Source organism: Vulpes vulpes, chromosome 5, assembly GCF_048418805.1.
Source record: "Vulpes vulpes isolate BD-2025 chromosome 5, VulVul3, whole genome shotgun sequence".
NCBI classification, from domain to species: Eukaryota; Metazoa; Chordata; class Mammalia; order Carnivora; family Canidae; genus Vulpes; species Vulpes vulpes.
The window spans coordinates 22712666-22731880 of record NC_132784.1 but is presented as its reverse complement, the minus strand read 5'-3'; the positions used below and the strand labels follow the sequence as shown (position 1 = coordinate 22731880).

The 19215-nt window shown below is 33.0% G+C and overlaps 1 protein-coding gene across 1 annotated transcript in view; it reads left to right on the top strand.

Moving 5' to 3' along the window:
* The window catches only part of LRP1B (LDL receptor related protein 1B), a 1812620-nt gene that overhangs the window by 1728613 nt on the left and 64792 nt on the right, over positions 1–19215 (top strand). Inside the window, exons 82-83 of the mRNA XM_072757648.1 lie at positions 995–1120; positions 6301–6465. Coding sequence (XP_072613749.1) covers positions 995–1120; positions 6301–6465 — 291 coding nt within the window. The remainder of the gene's footprint in view (positions 1–994; positions 1121–6300; positions 6466–19215) is intronic.

Genomic DNA, 19215 nt, shown 5'->3' with positions numbered 1-19215 from the left:
TGGAAAGATAACAAGTGATATTTATCCAAATCAATTTTGGAAACAGATTAAAACAGATCTCCCCCTAAGAACTTCCTGAAATCCTATCCAAACTCTTGTTGCTCTTTACCAATGATCCGACATATTTAGTTCCAAGATTAATATGAGGACACTCTCTATCATCCTCTAGTTGTGTTTGGTTCTTTTTCATAGTCAAATATTACCACCTTCATAAAAACTATGTAAATAAATGAAACTCTGCCCTGAATACAATAGGTATTTGAGTAGTGATTCTGAGTCAAAGCCACTCTCACAGTCACCATTTCACTACCTGGGTGACATTTATGTTTTGTCCTAATGACAGATTCTTCTAGAAGAGCCACAGGAACAGTTATGACTGCACAGAATGCTAATTGGGTAGAAATTTAGACAAAAATAAATGTGCCAGACATTTACATGCACACAGACTGCAGCCTGATGGAAAGGAAACCATGTTAAACGTGGGTTTTATGAAAAAGAGTCCTCTCTTTTGTTTGTGTTTTGAACAGACAAGTACATATGTATTTCAGGCCTTTGTAAATACGAAGGGGAAGTTGTTTCTGTCTGTTCAACAGTTCTGAAACTCCCTAAGCTGGGAAGTAGGTCCCCCAAAGACTACAGTTGGCTTTACTCCTTTTTACATAGACCCAAACTATACTTTGTTATCTCAGACCAACACTTTTATCAAAAATAAGTCAGATGGAAGAGTGACAAAGTATGTGTTTGCATAATTTCTTCTCTCTTGTTGGAAGTGTAAATCGGCATAAATCCCCTGTTAATTATGAGTGTTGGGTAGTAATTTCTCTTTATCTATAAAGGGGAACAGTTTGACACTGAAATGAGATACACTCAGTAGGGATTTGATGATTTCGTTGCAACATTGTTAATGCATCCTTTCACCTTGTTGAGTTTTATGCTTCTGAAAATTATTGTACTTATAGTCATGTGTTTCCTTGTTATCCTTTGTTTTAATCAGTGCCTAATCCATGCTTGGACTTAGTATGTGACTTCCTGTGTTTGCTGAATCCTTTCGGAGCTACCTGTGTGTGCCCAGAAGGCAAATATTTGATTAATGGTACTTGCAATGATGACAGCCTATTAGGTGGGTAAACGTCATTATGCTGTAAATAATGAATTAATTTGTATGGTATATTTTCACACCTTTTGAAACCAAACAGAATTAGCCACTCAATTGTCAACATAGCTGCCTTGATACTATCAGTTCTTGAATGCCTGCGTAAACCACTGTCTCTGATGATAACTTCCTATCAGTTTATTATACATTTATTCACAAAGCTACACCGAGCACTTACTATGCATTTAAGACTAGATTAAGAACTTTGAAGTCACTCACCAAATCAAGATATTTTTATATAGCTCTTTATCGGTGAAGATAAAAGATGCCATTTCCTTACAAGTTTAAACCCAATCTTAAAATCCTTTATTCATTCATCAGGTTCATAGCGAGCAACTTTCTTGCACCAAACACAAATTTAAAACTGATAATAAGAAACTAAGTTGTACTTTCTTCTGCATAAAATTTGATTCACAATACATACTACTACTAACACAAATATTTTGAGGGCTTGTGAACAAAACATAGCACTAATTTAGAAACTAAGGACTACTTTATAAATAAAACTGACAAGATTTCTTCATTCTTAGAGCTCATATTTTATTTTTTTATTTTTTTTGAGCTCATATTTTAGAAGCTACATTAACACTGAAACAAACATTTAAGAAAGCAAAACGTTATTTCAGAAGCTTATAAGTATTAAATAGCAAATCAAAAAATAAAATAACAAAAATCAAAAGCAAATTGATTTTGATGAGAAACGAGAAAGAAGAGACCTCTATCTCTTCATTATCCAGGTAGATGACAAGTAGTTCCCTCATAATCAAGACATTAGCCATAATGGAAAAGCAAATTACTATTAAGAGAAAAGAAAATCAACACTAAATTTTATGGATACAGAGAAAAACACAAGGCTCTAAATTCCCTTGAGGGTCACATTTTTCCAGTGAGATACACTTTGGATCTCTTCATAGCAGGACATTCTACCTGCAGTATTTTTCTTGGTTAGAATGAACTCTTCACATGAAAACTGTGTCCTTGCCCTTAGTTAGCATCTCTACCCCTGTATCATTTTCTCATTGCTCTCTACTGAGAGTTACATGCAATCCAAAGACTTCTACCTTTCTAATACTCAAAGTGTGTTAAACTATCACAATGCCGGGATCCCTGGGTGGCACAGCGGTTTGGCGCCTTCCTTTGGCCCAGGGCACGATCCTGGAGACCCAGGATCGAATCCCACGTCGGGGTCCCGGGCTCCCGGTGCATGGAGCCTGCTTCTCCCTCTGCCTGTGTCTCTGCCTCTCCCTCTCTCTCTCTCTCTCTCTCTCTCTCTCTCTCTCTCTCTGTGACTATCATAAATAAATTTAAATAAAATAAAATTCTTTATAAACTATCACAATGCCTTCATTTAATATATATTCTTTAAGCACTGGATATGCAAAGCTGAAGAGGTCACAAAGATCATATGATGAATGACTTAAACACCAATAGGTATTTGTGTGAATAGTGATAGCAGGCACAGAAGAGACAGAGTTAAAACTATTAAAAGAATTCAGGGGCACTTGGCTGGCTCAGTGGTTGAGCATCTACCTTTGGCTCAGGTCCTGATCCCAGAGTCCTAGAATCCAGTCCCACATCAGGCTCCCAAGAGGGAGTCTGCTTCTCCCTTGCCTATGTCTCTGTCTCGGTCTCTGTCTCTGTGTCTATGTCTCTCATGAATAAATAAATAAAATATTTTTTAAAAATAAAAAAATAAAGGGATTCAGATAATCATCCAAATAGAGAATTGATTACAGGTTTCTATAGAATATGACTCTAGGATGAGGTCTGCAAAGACAGAGGGGATTCAGATTACGTGGGAATGAGGGATCAGAACATTGAGACAGAGGAGCTAAAAAGGCATGAAAATAAAGCATGTAAAGAAAATAGGCAGTCATTTATTTTAGTTAATCTGTAGCACATGTGAAACACTGTTGTGGGTGACCAGGTCAGTAATTTCTTAACAGAAAGCTAATTGTGAATCATGATTGGTATTTTGGATGAGTACTTTCATCCCAGTTCTAGAAAAGGGAGCTGTCACTGGCACTAGAATGCACCCTTTCTCCTTATTGATTATCTTTCCAACCAAAGTAACTGTGATCTCAACTATGATGATCAAATAAGAGAATTAAATGGATATTTTCAAATGTTATTAGGCACATTTTTCACTCTCTCCTCTGACATGGTTATGTAGGTAAACTAAGGCCATGTATTCTCCTTAACCTCCCAGAAATAGATCCTTTATAATAGCATTCTCTATGTTAGATGATGTGCCGCATTTTTACTAGTTCCACACACTCATAACCAGTGATTTCACAGCTCCCCCTACCCCTATGTACTATGTCTACTTATACTATGGTTTGGCTGGGAGAGACCCATGAGAGAGATGGGGATTCTGACCAGAATTATTCTATTGATGCCGCCACCAATGTGACTTTTACATTAACTCAGATGTTATCAGTGTTATTTTTATGGTCAGGTTGCCTACAGTTTTTGTTGTTTTTCCATTATAACTAGACATTAATATCTCTTCTACATAACTTTCCTTTTTTCTTCTTTGCTTAGGATAAATTATTTACCTAAAAACCCAGATTTATTTAGCTAATAATCCAAAAAAATACACAGGAAGATGTTGGCCTGGGGGAGATCTGAGGTAGAGCTCAATTAATTAATTAATTTGTTTGGCCCTGTCCTCCCTTAGTCTCAGCTTCTTTTGTGTAAAATTAGATTAACAATAAATATTACTATGACTTGTTAATAATAACAAATAATCTGAAGGCTTATGAGCAAGGCATAATGTAAGTATATGTATATTATTGTATTTAATCCCCTCAAATCCCCTATGATAGTATTTTCATTGCCCCTATTTTTACACATGAGAAAACTGAAGCATGGAGAGGCTCAACTGATTGTCTAACATTATGTAATAATGGTGGCACCCCAAGGTGAACCCAGGCATTCTATACTCTTAACCATCATGTAGTACACCCTTATTACCAATGTCCAGAGTCACTGAAAAGACCAGAAATAACATATATAAACTGCCTACCACAATACTTTGGAAAAAGACACACAGCACTTGAAGATAAATCTATCCTCCAGTAGATAAGAAAATGAAACAAGTTTTTTGCTATATTTATTCATCAAACTTTATAGTTTTATGTTTGGAATGAGAAAGCATGTTTGTCTAGATGTACACATATCCAAGATCTAAAACTTTGTAAGCAATTTCAGTTTTACTATTTCAGATTTGAGTGAGAGGCACTATTACAGAAACTTCCCAAAAGTTCATTTTGTAATTTAGAAGAAAATCTTATATTTTAAATAATCAGAGTGTTAAAAAATATTCACATTGGCCTCTGTGAATATGTACGTTGGCAGCAGACAGCTTGGACCACCTCAGCGAGGAATATAAATAAGTAGGTTTCAGAATTATTGATTGGTGTAGATAAATGCCAATTAATTTTTTCTTGACATTAACATTTGATGTAGCCAAGTTTTTCTGCTCTTTATAATTACTTGCCTTTATCTAGCTGCTATTGTTAAATGATGAGACACTGAATATTTTTAATCTTCGTGTAAGAAATTTGAAATTCAAATGCTACTCATTCTTGGAGAAGTATTCACCTGTTCTTTCCTATAGTTGATTATAATTGCTTGAGCTTGGCTTCTGGGGGTGATTTAGTTATTGACAAAAGCAGCCTTCTTTTTCATTATAGAACTCTTACAGTTAGGTTTTGAAACTCCACTCTATTTCATCAAGCTGTGTTCTATTTTAAAATTTCTCGAAACTCATGAGGCATATTGTAGAAATGTACATGTCCTAACATGTAGAGATTTTGAATAGCTATGTAGTTTACATAGGACATTTACAGATGAAAATGAACTCCCCCACAATAATCTTAACTGCGATCATAATGCCTTAAATATTTATCTTCACTGTTTACATTCACAACTCCAATCAGGATACTTTATGCTGAATGAATTGGAAATGTTTGGGTGAATTTTAAACTAAGCAAGTGTATATTTCCACTTGAGATCTTTCTTGAGAATTTAATGTCTGTATTCAACTCTGCTTTGAAATGAGCAAGTTTTAGAGTTGTCTGGTACTGCTGATAAATAGTCTCTATTTGTGGCAGTGGATATGATATTCGAGTCATTTTTTTTTATTTGAAGTCACTAAGGCTCTTTAAGCTGCTCTTGTGATTATTGTAGTGATATATTAAAGTTTTTGCTATGTGTGGGCCAATGGATCTTGAATAAAGAATACAGGCTGTTTTGATTTTTCTCTATTTAACTATAAAAGAGGCATGGCTTTAATAGAACAGAATGCTTCTTACAATATTCTCAGCCTTTTGTGTTCCATTGGGCATCACGTCCTGCCCTAAGTAAAAGCAGTATTTCTAATGGAGTAAGTCCATGTCAATGCACATAAACTAAAAAATTATTCCAGACCAACTGAACTCATCATATTTTTAAGGATAATTTTGCAACCCCAAGGAATGGCCATCCTTTCTTACCCTCAGCCAAAATGTATGAAGTAGACAGATTGTGCCAATCATTTTCCATAGGGAAATTTTACATATGGAAATATTTCTAACAATCTTTTATCAATATCTTATACCAAACCTAAGTGACTTTTAGTTCTGAATTGTTTATACATAATTAATAAGGATGTATATCAAAGAATGTATTTTCTATACTCTAAGTTCCATGTGTTATATATATTATATATATATGTGCACCATAAGTTTAACTTACATATTTTAGTTCGGTTTAATATCAAACAGTCCTAAAAATAGGCCATGTTTACTTATATCTTTAAAAAATGTATTGATTGGAAAATATTTCATTTTTAGGAAGTTTCAGTTGGTTCTGTTGTCTAATGTTTTAATAAACACAAGAAATGGTTAAAATTCTTTAAGCCTAAAGAAGAATAAAAATTAAATCAGCATTTGTATTCACTATTCAAGACTACTTAAAATCGATATCCCTGTTTTCAGACAGCATTTAATAGTATTTTGTTTCTTCTATTTTTATATTGAGGTATTTATTTGGAGAATTTTATGAAAAAAATAAAATCCTGATATTTCATGTTGTATATGTGAATTGTTCTTATTCTACCGAATGAATAGCATGCTAATTTGCGTGTTTCTTCTTATAACCAGATGATTCCTGCAAATTGACTTGTGAAAATGGAGGAAGATGCATTTTAAATGAGAAGGGTGACTTGAGGTGTCACTGTTGGCCGAGTTACTCAGGCGACAGATGTGAAGTCAATCATTGTAGCAACTACTGCCAAAATGGAGGAACCTGTGCACCATCAGCTCTGGGTAAATACTTGAATTTCATCATATGTATATTCAAATGACTTACCTTTTTCTTTAAATGTGAAAAATATAAAGAGGAAGAATAGATTAACACAAATTGGATTTAATTATTAATGCAACATAATAGTATTTATTCTATATTCTGTATGTTGAAGTGCAAGTCACAAAATACAACAATAGCAATGATCATGATCACATGCTGAGTGTGTACAAGTGACAGGGCTCAGTGCTTACAGATGCTGTGCTGGTTTAGAATGATTAAGTAAAACTATTTTTATAAGCCTCATATATTTGATTCCAAAATCTGTTCTTTTAAATATTTTTTTTTACTTTTATTTTGATATTTCAAGGTAGAGATTTTTTTTGAATTTTTTTTTCTAAATTCCAGTTAGTTAATATTCAGGTGTACGAGATAGTGATTCATCCACTTCTATACAACACCCACTGCTCATCAGAAGTGCACTCCTTAATCCCTATCACCTATTTCACTCCTCCCTCCATCCACCTTCCCTCTGGTAACCATAGTTAAAAATATGTTTCTTGGTTTGTCTCTCTCTCTCTCTTTTCTCCCTTTGCTCATTGGTTTTGTTCTTAAATTCCATACATGAGTGAAATCATATGGTATTTGTCTTTCTCTGACTGAATTATTTCTCTTAGCATTAGACTCTGGCTCCTTTCATGTTGTAGCAAATGCAAGATTTTGTTATTTTATGGCTGAGTAATATTCCATTGCAGATATATATATATACCACAGCATCTTTGATTTGGGCTGTTTCCATTATTTGGCTATTATAGATAATGCTGCTATAAACATCAGGGTGCAGGTATCCCTTTAAATTAGTATTTCGTATTCTTTAGGTAAATACCTATAATGCAACTGCTGGATCATAGAATAGTTCTATTTTGAACTTTTTTAGGAACTTCCATACAATTTTCTAGAGTGGCTGCACCAGTTTGCATTCCCACCAACAGTGCGGGAGGGTTCCCCGTCTCCATTTCCTTGCCAATACCTGTTGTTTCTTATGTTGTTGATTTTAGCCATTCTGATGGATATGAAGCTATATTGTAGTTTTGATTTGTATTTCCCTGATGATCAGTGATGTTGAGCATCTTTTCATGTGTCTGCTGGCCATCTGTATGTCTCTTTGGAAAAGTGTCTGTTCATATATTCTCCACATTTTTTAAAATTATTTTTTGAGTGTTGAGTTTTATAAGTTCTTTATATATTTTGGACACAAACCCTTTCTCAGATATGCCATTTGCAAATATCTTCTCCCTTTCTATAAGTTGCCTTTTGGTTTTGTTGATTGTTTCCTTCACTGTGCAGATGTGTTTTATTTTGATGAAGTCCCAACAGTTTATTTTTATTTTATTCCACTTGTCTCAGGAGACATATCTAGAATGAAGATGCTATGGACAATGTCAAATAGACTATTGCCTATGTTCTCCTCTACAGTTTTTATGGTTTCCTGTTTCACATTTAGGTCTTTAATCGATTTTGAATTTATTTTCGTATATGCTATAATAAAGTGGTCCAGTTTCGTTCTTTTGTGTGTTCTTTTTAATTGAACAGTTAGCCTAATGCTAAACCTCATTTGCTATTGAGAATTAAACTCAATTAAATTAGATTTAAATTTAAAAATTAAGTTAAATATAAATACACTATATCAGTACATCGGATAGCAACATAATTCCTATCTAAAATCATAACTAGTTTATTGGCACTGCAATGTAGTGTATAATATGCTTTGAAAATATCAGGTTACTATATGTTAAGATACACTTGAAATTCTTATTAATTTGCACAATAGCTCTGTTTGCAAAAAGTATTTGCTAAAAACATATTTTTTCTACTTAGTGCTATTATATTTAAGATATGTTCCCATAGGAAAAATTAACCCCAAAGCATCATAAAAAATAAATTGTGAATTCCAAAATTCAATGCAAAGGACACTATGCAACTATGAGAGTGAAATTTATGCACATTTAATTATACTACAATAAATGCAAATTTAGTCAAATGGAAAATTAATCCATATGATCTTCACATCCCCTACACAGTTAATTTGTCTTACTGGGAGTTCTCACTGTTTTTATTGCTTATGCTATTCTTTGAAGTATTTAGCATAATGCTAGCTGAAAGATCCACATGAAAAAGCATATTCAACGGAGTTCAGAGGAACCAAACTGTTCTGATTTGCATTCTAATAGTAAAAGCATTACTATTTCTTTAAATTTGATAATTTTATGTCTATAAATATTTTTGGCTTCTGATTAATTGATAATTAAAGTATTCTAGGTGCTTAATGGAATTCTGAAAACATATTCAGCAAGTTGACTGAAATAAAAAGGTACTAGGTCTTACTATATATTTTCATTCTGCCTATGAGAAGCTACTCCTTACAGTAGAATATATTCTATTGTTGTGGGAGAAATTGTACTGCTGGGACCATGCAAATGAAAACTGATTGAATATGTGGCAAACTGATACGACCTGTAATTGTATTTTAGTGACACAGATACCTTTTCTTTTAGGAGAGAAGAAGCTTTTCTTACATAAATGACTTGTTTAAAGATTTTTATTATTTGATTGTTAATTTTCTCTTTATGATAATAAAAATAATTGGATTACACTGAAATGGTTTTCTTCTATTTGCCTTTAGAAATATTTAAATGGAAAAGAGTTTGGTACTCCAAACTACAAGTATCTATTCAACCTGAAATGGATCCACAAAGACAAATCTCTACAAAACACTGAATTTGCTGTCCTATTAATGGATCCAGAACTCTATTGGATATAGCACAACTTTTAATGTTTTGTTGAAGTCATTGGTTCAGATCTTGCTATATTCTTAAAATCTATAGCATATCAATTTTATTTTACTTTATTTTTTAATTTTTTTAGCATATCAATTTTACCTATACACCCATGTAGATCTTGATTCACATAGATAACATGTTCATAAAAAATTATATTTCAAATTAGTAATATAAATGAGTCTTTATATGAATTCAATTTGAGATATGGCCATATAGTTTATAGTCTTACAGCGTCTAATTAATAATAATAATATCATATCAAATTAAGTCATCTACAAAGCATTTTTTACTTTTAAAAATATGGTTTTATAAAAACATTGTTTGGCATTATAGACTGTAGAACCTCATTATCTCCACACAAATGTTAATTTGTTAAACAAATCCCAGCGGGCAATTCATGGATTTATTCATTGTTGGTTTACTTACAGTTAAGCCTTTTGGCAAATTCCTATGTGGACACTATATGACTAGGGTTTGGGGCAGCTTTAATTAAAATTTATAAGTTTATGACAGTTGTATAGGACTATAATAATTGAACAAAGGAAATGTCACCAGTTAATTAAAAGCACACATCTGAGAGGCATAATTAAAATTTTGCATCTTAGACATGAGTGTTTCCTCGTGCCTTAAGTTTTTTTTTTTTTTTTTATAGAGAAAGCTAAAACTGAAATATGTGGACTCTATCCATACAGCAAAGTACCACAAAGTGAAATCGTTTGACATTGATTATATCGACAAGGGTGCATGTAGTTCATTTCTATGACTTGCTCATAGGAGGATATTAAGATAAAGTTTGCCTTGGGCAAAATAATGGAAATGAGAGTAAAGTACTGAATTATTCAATCATTCTATTAGAGAAAATAGAGAAGAATTTAAGAATGTTTCTCATCATGAATATAATAAGGATATTTATATATATTTACAATTAATCTTCACTTTTATAAATATTTATTTTCTAAAATATATTGTTTGGTATTTTCAATACTCTTGAGTTCTGTTATTTAGACTTTTAATTTTCATATCGAAATGAATCACGATTTTCTACACAGCTGATTTAGAGTAGTAAAGCAAGAGAGTTTATCAATTTGGGGCAATATACCCAAAAACTCCTACTCATAAAGTTTGAAATTACGCAGCGGGGAGGGCAACTTTTAATTTGGGGAATTTGAAAATGCACAAAAGCAGGACTGCCCAGACAAAGGAGTGACAGTGCAATTTTTTTTAGTAGATAATACATTTGTATTGATGTTTAAATAAATATGGAAAGAAGAAAGCAGAAGCTCTCACTGTGACTCCCCCTATTACCACATCTGTGGACTTTGGCAGTGAAAGGTTTTGCTTTCAGAACTGAAACAGGAAAACAGTGGCCCCTGTTAAGGAAAGGAAAAAAAAAAAAAAAAGATTATTCTCACTACTTCTCACTCCAACAGGAAGGGCCTTAAAAATAATAAGTAGATGCAGGACGCCTGGGTGGCTCAGTCAGTTAAGCATCTGCCTTCGGCTCAGGTCAAGATCCCAGGGTCCTGGATCAAGCCCAGCATGGGGTTCCCTGCTCAGTGGGGAGTCTGCTTCTCTCTCTCATGATCCCCCTGTTTGCATACTCTCTCTCTCTCTCTCTCTCTCTATCAAATAAATAAATAAAGTCCTTAAAAAATAATAAGTATATGGTAAGACTTTTCTTTCTCATTCATTCAGGCTCTTTCTATCGAGAACACTGCCCCCAGGTATTAAGGTGGCATATATGGCTGCCATCAAATATGGTAAAAAAAAAAAAAAAGGCTACCCTAAAAATGTTTGCTAAAAAAGCAAGTTAAGCTAAGAACTTTTGGATACCCTCAAAACATCCTGAGAATAATGACAAAACATAAATACTGATGTCTCTTGAGTCACATCTGTACCTAGGACATAAAGTTTACAATCACCTAAATAATATCTTGATAAAGGGTGAACGTGCATTTAAACTGCCCACCTTTGTTTTCTTCCACTTTTATCTAAATGAGAGCTGTTTTTAAGTTAAATTAAGCTTGATGTCCTAACTTCCTAAACATAAATATTGTTTATATTTAGAGAGTACTAAGAGCCCTGGATATTTGGTCCTACTTGCTTTTTAAGGATATAAGGAATATTATATTGAAAATGTAAAAGTAGGGGCAGCCTGGGTGGCTCAGCGGTTTAGCGCCACCTTCAGCCCAGGGCCTGACCCTGGAGACCCAGGATCGACTCCCACATCACTCTCCCTGCATGGAGCCTGCTTCTCCTTCTGCCTGTGTCTCTACCTCTCTCTCTCTCTCTCTCCCTCTCTCTCTCTTTCTCTCTCTCACAAATAAATTTTCTTTCTCACAAAGAAAATGTAAAAGTAAAAACATAAAAAGGGCATATATTTTTAACAAATAAGTGACATAGAAATACATACCCATAGCAAGAAGACGGCAGAAGACAAGTCTCACACACACATGTACACAAATATAAAAAAGGAAGGGAAAAAAGAAAAAAAGAAAAAGAAGGAGTTTGGAAAGGAAGAAGTGCAGGAGGAGCCCAGTCACACATAGATGAAACCAGCATTCGTAAATCACTGTCAGAAGAAAATGTTCATGGTGCAAATCTTGAAGCAAGCAATTTTGAAGTACTCTCCAAGAGGTTTAAAAAGTTTCTGTGTTCTTTAATTAAATAATGTCATTTTTAGAAACATATTCCAAGGATTACATAATGATAAAACCCAAAATTAGAAGTAAAGATGTTCAATATAGTGTTATTTAGAATATAAAACTGGAGAGAGAAATCTGAATCCAAATAGTTAATATGTAAAATATAGCGTATCTAAAAGATGAATGTTATATGATAAATAAAACCAGAATTGTAGAATATATGATAATATAGGAAAATATTCACATTGTATTTTATTTTGTTTTTATTGAAGTATTGTTGATATACAATGTTACATTAGTTTCAGGTGTAAAATTGAGTGATTTGGCAACTCTGTAAGTTATGCTATGCTCATCACAAATATAGCTACCATCTGTCACCATACAATGCTATTACAGTATCATTGACTATATTCCCTATGCTGATTCCTTTTATTCTTGTGGCCTATTGATTCCATAACTGATAGTCTGTACCTCCCACTCCCCTTCACCCATTTTGCCCATCTCCCACTGACTCCCTTGTGGCAGCCACTAGTTCGTTCTGTGTATTTATGGGTTGGTTCTTTATTATTTGTTTTGTTTTTAAATCCCATATATAAGTGGAATTATATGGAATTTGTCTTTCTCTATCTGATTTATTTCACTTAACACAATACCCTCTAGGTCCATCCATGTTATTACAATGACAAAATCTCATTATTTCTTATGAATGAGTATATCCCATTGCACATATATATCATGCCTTCTTTATTCATTTATCTATTGAAGGATACTTAAATAACTTCGTATCTTGGCTATTGTAAATAATGCTGCATCAATAATCATCAGGGAAATGCAAATCCAAACCACCATGAGATACCATCTTACACCAGTCAGAATGGCTAGTATCATAAAAACAGGAAATAAATGTTAACAGGGATGTAGACAAAAAGGGAATCCTCATACACTGTTGGCAGGAATGCAAATTGTTGGAACAGTGAAGAATGGAATTTTGAGGCTTCTCAAAAATTAGAAATGGAAACATCATAAGATCCAATAATTTACATTGTATTTTAAAGTTAAAAAGCACAAGAAATAGAACTATATAATATGAGCCTAATAGGGAAAAGATGCATAAATAAAGCATCTGTATAAGGAAATAGGTCCTTCCTTTTATGTCTGTTTTTTCCAACTTCCACAATTAACATGCATTGCTGTTAGAATTAAAAATTAAGTAATGATAATAATTATTATTAGAAACTTAAATAATAATTATTATTGCCAGGATCATGGTAATTAACATATATTTAACTGCTTACTGAGTTCCAGGTGCTGTTCACAATCCTTGCGCCTTCACAAAAAACCTGTGAGTGGCTGAAAGTAAGATTTTTAATTCTGCTGTTGACTTTTTGAATCAATTACTGATTCATTTGAACTACATGGTGAGAGTGGTACTGAACTATTAAGTCTTATGGCTTTCTAAGCTAATCTCAGAAGGTTTGAGTTGGCTTCCTTATATTCACAGAAAGGACAAAAATATTTCAGTCTTATTTTCAAAAAAGCTGGCTGAAAACGAACTTTCCAAAAGTATAAATAGATTGTGACCTATAATTTGAAACATGTCAGAATATATTAAGTAGTATCTGGGAGGGCGCTAGGTATGATCCAGTTCCTCCTTTTCTTTTTCAGGCTTTGCTGAATAGTTCTCTGTAATCTTTATGATACTTAAGACAACTCGACAGCTATAGTCAACTTACTAAAATTGTGTATAAATGGGCACTCACTTTCTGTTCAGGAAAACATTATATAAAGTGGAAAAGTAGAATGTCAAATCTCTTTATCAAAAAGACTAGCAATTTTTTTAAGCATTCAAAACTTTTATCACTTGAATCTAAGTCAGAAGTGAAGATGGATTTCAAAAAGCAGAGTGGTCTTGGGCATTAGGGGTCAGGAGATGGGCTTTCTGATTGCAATCTAGTATCTAACCAAATGAGGCTATGGTGACTTGTCTCTCAGCTTATTATTTTTCTCCTATATAAAATAACAAAAATGTGGTTTTTGTTCAAATAGTAAAGATATCGTGAGTAAAGGGTAACTTTCAGATAGTATTTTTGTGGAACATTAAATATAAGCATTTATTAATATGCTCTGCAGTTTAAATGTCAATGAAATTCTATTATCTAGACTCAATGTATTCATCAGACTATTGAATTAAACAATGACTGTATATATTGAAAACTTGTTAGGTAGAAAACATTACAACCAGGAATAAAAATTTATAAGCACCAGACTTACTCAACAAGTAAGGGTTAAGATGCATCGGGGTTCACATTGACAAATGACTATGAATTCAATAAATTGCTTAAAAAGAGAACTGACTAATGATGCTCACTAGCAGGTATCTACTCCTCAGAAATAATAAACACTGTCACTGTCTCATAGGAAGTTCATATGTAATTACTTTTGCTAGCATTCCTTCATGGCAATCAACCACACATTTTCAAGCATTATGTTTAAATAGAAAAAAAAAGAGTAATGATTTATTTGTCCAATATTGAGCAGAGAAGTAATTTTACCTACTTAAAGTCATATAATATTGATTAAATACACTGAAGAGTAGCATATTTATAATCATCTTAAAAACTGTTTATTAAATAAATCTAGCTTTTAAAAACAGACACCAGTAGTATATCAAGTCACTGAAAAATGCCAACAGATACACATTTATAATATTCAAATATGAATATAGGTTTTTGAGCATATTGATTGATTGATATTTATTCATATATTACTTAACATATATTACTTGAACAAAAGCTACACAGCAAATTTTACTCTAAAATTATTAGCAAGTAAATAGTGATTTCTATATGGAATATATATCCAGTAATTAAAATATTTTGGAAATTTAACTACTTAATTTTGTTTATTATAGTGCCTACTACATTTTAAATGTTTAATAAATATGAAAAACTCTGTCAAATTCCTTAGACATATTACTTTATTTAATCCTTATCACTCTATTATGTCTAACATTGTGTTATTTTTCAGATGTGAACTTGAGTGGCTAAGTAAGAACACTAAAATCCAAGAATCTAGGATATTCAAAAGTCAGTGCTCTAAGACATTACTTATTATCACTGAAAATCAGCAATAGTCTGTCCATATCAGAGAAATCACTGGCTATGACTATATAGCTAAAAGTAACATATAATCAAATAGGTCCATTTATCTAAAAACTGTAACAAAATCATATAAATTTAACGTTCATTTAACAAGGACTAATGATAATTTTTTATGCTATCCATGTAGTTACCTATCTATATAATAGAAAAGTTTGCATTTTTATTATATATTTTAAAACATTATTTGAACTGGTATATATGGATAGGATCTGGGCATATTATTTTCAAAAGAATATGGAAAAACTGTGTATTGGGATTCCATATGCAGTTTTTTAATAAAAGCATATGTACTCAGTTGTTTAAATAATAAACAATCTGTTTAATAATAATACTAATAGTAATTATAATACCAATATGACTACTACTTTTTTTTTTCAATACGACTACTACTACTACTAATACTACCAATTAAGTACGTGCTATGTGGCAGACGTTGTATGATGTGTTTTACCAGCACATAGTAGGCATCATTGACACCATTTTACAGAATGAGATGCAAAATGAGATCTAGTGAGGAAATGTAAGTTTGGCAAAGCCACACAATTAATAAATATCTAACAATATTTGATTCCCAGATCTAATGCCAAAAATAAACAATTTTATTTGTGCCAAATTTATTTAGTTCTTGTTAAATATTCTTATGAACTATTTCAGAATTAATCATTTTTACTGAGACTAGTTTAAGTATGTAAGGGCCACGTAAGACCAGTGAAATTTCAAGAACTCTGTGAGAATCCAAGACATTTCCATTTCTCTCTCTCTCTTTCTTTTTTTTAAGATTTTATTTATTTGAGAGAGAGAGTAAATGAATAAGAACACAAACCAGGGGAGGGGTAGAGAGAGAGAGGGAGGAGACTCCCCACTGAGCAGGAAGCCCAATGCGAGACTTGATCCTTGGGGATCATGACCTGAGCAGAAAGCAGTCTCTTAACCTACTGAGCCAAGCAGGCACCCATTTCTCTTTTCCTTATGATCAATACAATCTTTAGTTGTGTCAGTGAATATTCCTTAATATTGACTATAGATGATTAGCACTTTTAATTATATTTTTGCCATATTTGACATTAGCTACTATTAGTTATCTAGTTAAATCTCAGTAGTTTATCTAGTTAAATCTCAGTAGTTTATTATTTACTTACCTTGTTGCATGAAAATTTGCTGGCACATTTTAGAAGATGTATGCAACGAGTTTCCATTTATCTACGAACGGAAGCAGATATATTAATAATAAATTAATCAAGAAAATAAACTAAGCTCCATTTGTTGTACACAGCTAGTAAGGCACTTTGCTAACTTATAGTGTCGAACTTGAGTATGGAGCATACCCGTCACTGGGAGAAATCACTAGTCTACAGAAATCACGTATGCTACCAGGACAATATTTATGAGAAGAATTTTCTCTCTTGTGGGTCATGGGGGAGTTGATGAGCCTAGGACAAAGAGAGAATGGTCTGTCAGTTACGAAGGACAAGGAGTCCAGAGTGAGAAGACTGAGACTGTAGTATTCAGATAGAGAATTATTGGAGCCATCAAACTGTATTACATCACCAAAATAAGTTTAGAAGAATATATTTTAAGAGAAAGAAAGACAAAGCATAAAAGCAATTGAAAAGGACAATCAGAAAAAGATACGGACATCAGTAATGGTAATGTCTTAGACACCAAGATAGAATTTTCAAGAGGAGATGCGAAATAAAATGTGTAATAAAAATAAGAAGTTTCAAGAATAAAATGTGTAAAATTATGGAGAACATCTGAGGAGGATGATTGAAAAGAAATCAGTGGATTTAGAGATTAAGAGATCAGAGATAAATATATAATAAAGAAAACACACATTAACTTCTCCATCCCTAAACCTGTTTTACCACTAGGGAATCAGAAGTGCTTGATGTGAACAATACATTCATATTGAGGGATCTGTCCTCTCTTCTGAAATAACAAAGAAGTAACAGATTAAGATACCTTTTTTTATATATTAAAAAAAAATTAAAACTGTAAACCCAGTGAAGGATTGGAATGTGACTTTATGATGGAAGATTTTGTTTGGTAGAATTGGAAGCTATGAGTATAGACTAAAAAAAAAAAAAAAGCTCAAGTATGTATCAAAATTTGAAGGTATACAAGTAAATGGACTTGATAAAAATACTAGGTGTGCTTTATTGTTTGTGTTTCTCATGTGGAGTTTCTGTGTGTGTGTGTTTTCTTTTTAAAGTGTGGGATTAAATATGTTGAGAAAGTAAAGAGAAAGAAAGACCCATCCTTCAAAGTTAAAGATGTTGGAGTCTGAGAGTAAGGTTGATGGAGAATTTCTGCTTTATCCCATCGCTGCCATGCAAGCTCAAATTTAATTTTATCTTAAATAAATAACAAACATTAAATCTGTAATTTAAGACAGTTTTCCAAATGATTTTCTTAGAATGTGACGGTGTCTTTTTTAGGACGCAGTTACAAAGTCATAAATGGCGAAGCTCAATAGAAATAACAACAACAGTAATAATAATAAACAATGGGAGCCAAAGTATCATTGTGTGCTCTCTATGTGCCTCGTACCTTTAGAAATGCTTTGCACATATCATCTCATTTACTTTACTTTTCATTTCATTTACTATGATTCTCCCTAACAACCCCATATTATTATCTCCATGTTTTGCACAAGGAAAAAGAAGCAGAGAAGTGATGCCCATGGCCTCACAACCAGTAATTGGTACAGATAGTCTATAACCAGGCAGTCTAACAACTCACACTTTTCAGGTCTGAATGCTATAAAAACTAGACTGAGTAGAGGCAACAGACTGATCCTCTCCCTCCTTCCTCAGGTTAATTGATGCTCTTTTTGATTATACTACTCTTGTAAGCTGTCAACTCCCAAGCTCCCTGGATGCTTCACTGCTATAAATCTATACCTTAGTCTTCGTAACAGTATTGTTGCCTTTTCAAATGCCGAAATTAAATTGAGCTACCTAAAAAATCTTTATAAATAAATCCAATGCAACTTGTTAGGGCGCACCCAGAGAGAGTCGTGAAAATATTAGATGGAAGCCCATTATAAAACTCTGTGACAGGTGGTTCATCTCCCATCAGCAAACAAAAGATCTACTGTATCAACACACAGTTTCAAGTTGGTAATGTTCCCCTGAATATGAAGATTTCTACTTGTCAAAAAGAAATCCTCCTTATAAAGGAAGAAGAAGAGCCTTTTGAAAATAATTCAGCCAGGATCTAAATGATGTGAGGCAGATGCTGGATGTGGAAGTGGGGGGACAACCTGGTCACTCTGCCCTAGTTTCAAAGCAGCTACAGATGAGATGAAAGCATGGTGTCATTCTCTCAGTGACTGGGACAGAATAGATTTCAAGGGCCTTCGTGGGTTGCATTTGTTTCTTTCAAACTTCTTTCATTTTAATGTTTTTCACTCTTAATTTAAAGAAACCTAGAAAATAATGGAGAAAAACATAAATCCACGGTGCTGAAGTCCTACCACCATATGGCACTTTTTATGATTATCCTAATGCATTTTGATTTCTCCTGTATTTTCTGTTCTGTTTGTTTTACATTTAGCTCATGTTAATTTGTGTCCCTGTGTAAATGTTCTATTTCTCTGTAAGGCAGTCACTGGTTCTTGCTGATGAAGAGGAACTACTTCTTTTGTTCAGGGCTTTCATTTACCTTAGTAACTGTGTTCCAACAATTTGCTGTCCTCTTCATCTTCTACCACTATTCATTCCCTTGTTTGTGTCTCTGTCTTTCACCCATTATTGTTCCCATGAAGATATTTTTTCTATATGTAAGCAACAACTAGAAAATTCACTACCATTATAAGAAAAATATTTAGCTAAAAGTTTTAAAGCCATTTTCTGGGAATGGAAAACACGATGTTACTCAGCTTTTAATGTACATAAAATTTACCTTGTTTCTCAACCTACTAATAGGCATTTATCTGCCACCAAAGTAATAACATTTATGCAGACGTTTTAAAGCAATGCTACTCACCATTAAAAATGTATGTAACTTTCTTCACTGAGAAGCAAAAGCTTCAAGCATGTTTAAGGGTGTGGAGAGCTTTCGATGCAAAATAAATAAATAAATAAATTATGGAACCTCAATTTATTTATTCTCTTGGAAAGGCA